Below are 2,257 nucleotides of genomic sequence, written 5' to 3'. Positions count from 1 at the left end.
AAACTAAAACCAACTAAACAAACAAAAAAACAAAAACAAAACCCAAACAAATCTCTCTCTCTCTCTCTCTCTCTCTCTCTCTCTCTCTCTCTCTCTCTCTCTCTCTCTCTCTCTCTCTCTCTCTCTCTCTCTCTTTTCGGCACCAACTTCCAACATTTCCGTCACCGACACCGGCGGGTGGTGTTTCAAGCATCAACAATACAATAAGCGAGCGGCTATTGACCGCCGCGTGACACTCGCTAGCGTTGTCGTGAAATTCGCGATCCCAATCACAGCTAGCGATCAGTGCGACTGATGAGCCGGCCGGCGTTGTTCGTGTGTATTGATATAAGGTACCACTCAATCCATAACTCGTTTTCTTCGAACTCGGGTCTATATTGTTGTGTGTAATAATGTGGATTTGTTTATAATGTTGTGTGTCATTGTGCGTATGTACTAATTCCTTCATTTGTTCTGTGTCGGATTAACAGATCGTGATGAGATTATTATAACAATCCGATAATCAGTTCACGATTTTATTCCCGTGAACTTTCTCTGTTCATTGATTGATTAAAAATAAATAAATAAATATAAAACGTGAATTCAGGATTTGAAATGATAATAAAAATCTCTTATTTGACAAAACAGGCGATATGTGACCTGCTGTCTCAAAACGGTATTACTTAGGTTAGGGCTGATTCGTATGCTTAATGTTGAATCTATTGATGCTATGCCTTTAGGCAAACTGCTCAACAATTCTGCAACACGTTTATACTGACTATGTATAAGTATATTTGACCCATTGTCTCAAAGGGGTATTGTACTGAGTTAACCTAGGTGGTAACACTGACTGTGAGTTAAATTCTATTCGTTATGCCCTTCCGCCACGACGTCATAAGATATCGTCGCCTAGGCATTCCACGAAGGAATATAGATAATTCACCAAACAAGATGTCTGATGTCAACAGGAATCACCCGTATTGTCCAAGTGTGCAAATTGGGGGTTAATAATATTGCCCAAGGAAAAAAAAACGAAGGTGCCTGAAGCGGGGCTCGACCCCGCCACCTTCCGGGTCACATTGCAATACCTTAGCTACTCGACCACTTCGCCCTCCTGTTATGGTGGAGAATAAATACATTTTCTTACATTGAGATTAACTGAAAGTTTGTGTTTCTTAACATTTTGATTCTAAATTCACCTTTCGGGTTCCGATTCACCCCGACATAATACCGATTTGAGACAGAGGGTCACATATTATGCTTTATGGAGGAAAAGAGTCTCTTCCAATAATGTCCAATATATATAAAATTGAATAAATTTTAATTTTATTCTCTTTATTCCCAATGCTTAAGCAATAACAAGAGGAGACTATTGAGTGTTTTATAGACATAGAGTAGAATAAATTTTCACATTATTCGTTTGGAGAATACAAACCATCCACCATCTGGCCCAATCATGTTGGTCCGTAGGGTGACCAAGCGATGGCACCTCATCTTGTGGTTAGGCGGGATGTGTGTTGGGTTACGGGGTGCCGGCTACCTCAGTGACACATTCGGGATGGCACAGGATAGTGCAGTGCCGGACACAATGGACGCAGAGAGTATATCTTATTCCTTGGATACCGATGCTACAAATCGATATTATTTATCCAACAGTATAGGTGAGTGTATTGACCTGTTAGCTTATAATATTACTATGAATTACTTGACTTAGTGCCTTTCACCTCTTAGTCATACGACTGGGACGCCTCGGCCTCCTCTTGTATTCTCTGTGTGAGATCAATCCATCTTTCACGGTCATCACAGCTATTTATCTCAGATGCAGAAGATTTTCGGCTTAATCTGATTTTTTATGTTGATTTTAAATAGACTTGAGATGCTTGCTTACTGCTCATATTTCTTTATTATATTATTCCTTCCATATATTATACTATTTATCTCATCTATGTATATTTTTTTTTAAATAGGGTTTGGGACCAACATTATTCCGTATTTCCAATGTTAATTTTTTATTATCGAGCGCAGAATTACCGACAAATCTAAAAATATAAATACAGTAGTATAACAAGTATAATAGATGACCGCATGTTCCTGATAGCCTTTATTTCTCCGCAGATATTGCGGGTTCTCCACTAGTTATATTCTTTAAAACTATTGTTGGGAATCAACATTGTTCCGTATTGCCCAATGTTAAATTTTTATCATCGAGCAAAGAATTACTGACAAATCTAAAAATTATAAAAATATTTTTTAAAGACTGATATACGAGTATCTTGCA

At 38.1% G+C, this 2,257-nt stretch overlaps 1 protein-coding gene across 5 annotated transcripts in view; it reads left to right on the top strand.

Annotated features, from left to right (window-relative positions):
• The first annotated feature begins 229 nt into the window (after window positions 1-229).
• Window positions 230-2,257, top strand: part of LOC144965881 (sodium/potassium/calcium exchanger 5-like) — a 127,331-nt gene continuing 125,303 nt past the window's right edge. For 2 of the 5 annotated variants that reach the window (XM_078901700.1, XM_078901704.1), the window contains exons 1-2: window positions 272-332; window positions 1,333-1,640. In XM_078901700.1, coding sequence (XP_078757826.1) covers window positions 1,436-1,640 — 205 coding nt within the window. In that variant the 5' untranslated portion in view covers window positions 272-332; window positions 1,333-1,435. Of the gene's footprint in view, window positions 333-386; window positions 429-1,332; window positions 1,641-2,257 lie in introns of those variants that run through there. The other 3 variants (XM_078901703.1, XM_078901701.1, XM_078901702.1) reach the window with 2 other exon arrangements.

This window comes from Berghia stephanieae, chromosome 2, assembly GCF_034508935.2.
Source record: "Berghia stephanieae isolate SIO BIC M18660-M18661 chromosome 2, UCSD_Bste_1.3, whole genome shotgun sequence".
Lineage (NCBI taxonomy): Eukaryota > Metazoa > Mollusca > Gastropoda > Nudibranchia > Aeolidiidae > Berghia > Berghia stephanieae.
This window is presented reverse-complemented; position numbering and strand designations above follow the sequence as displayed.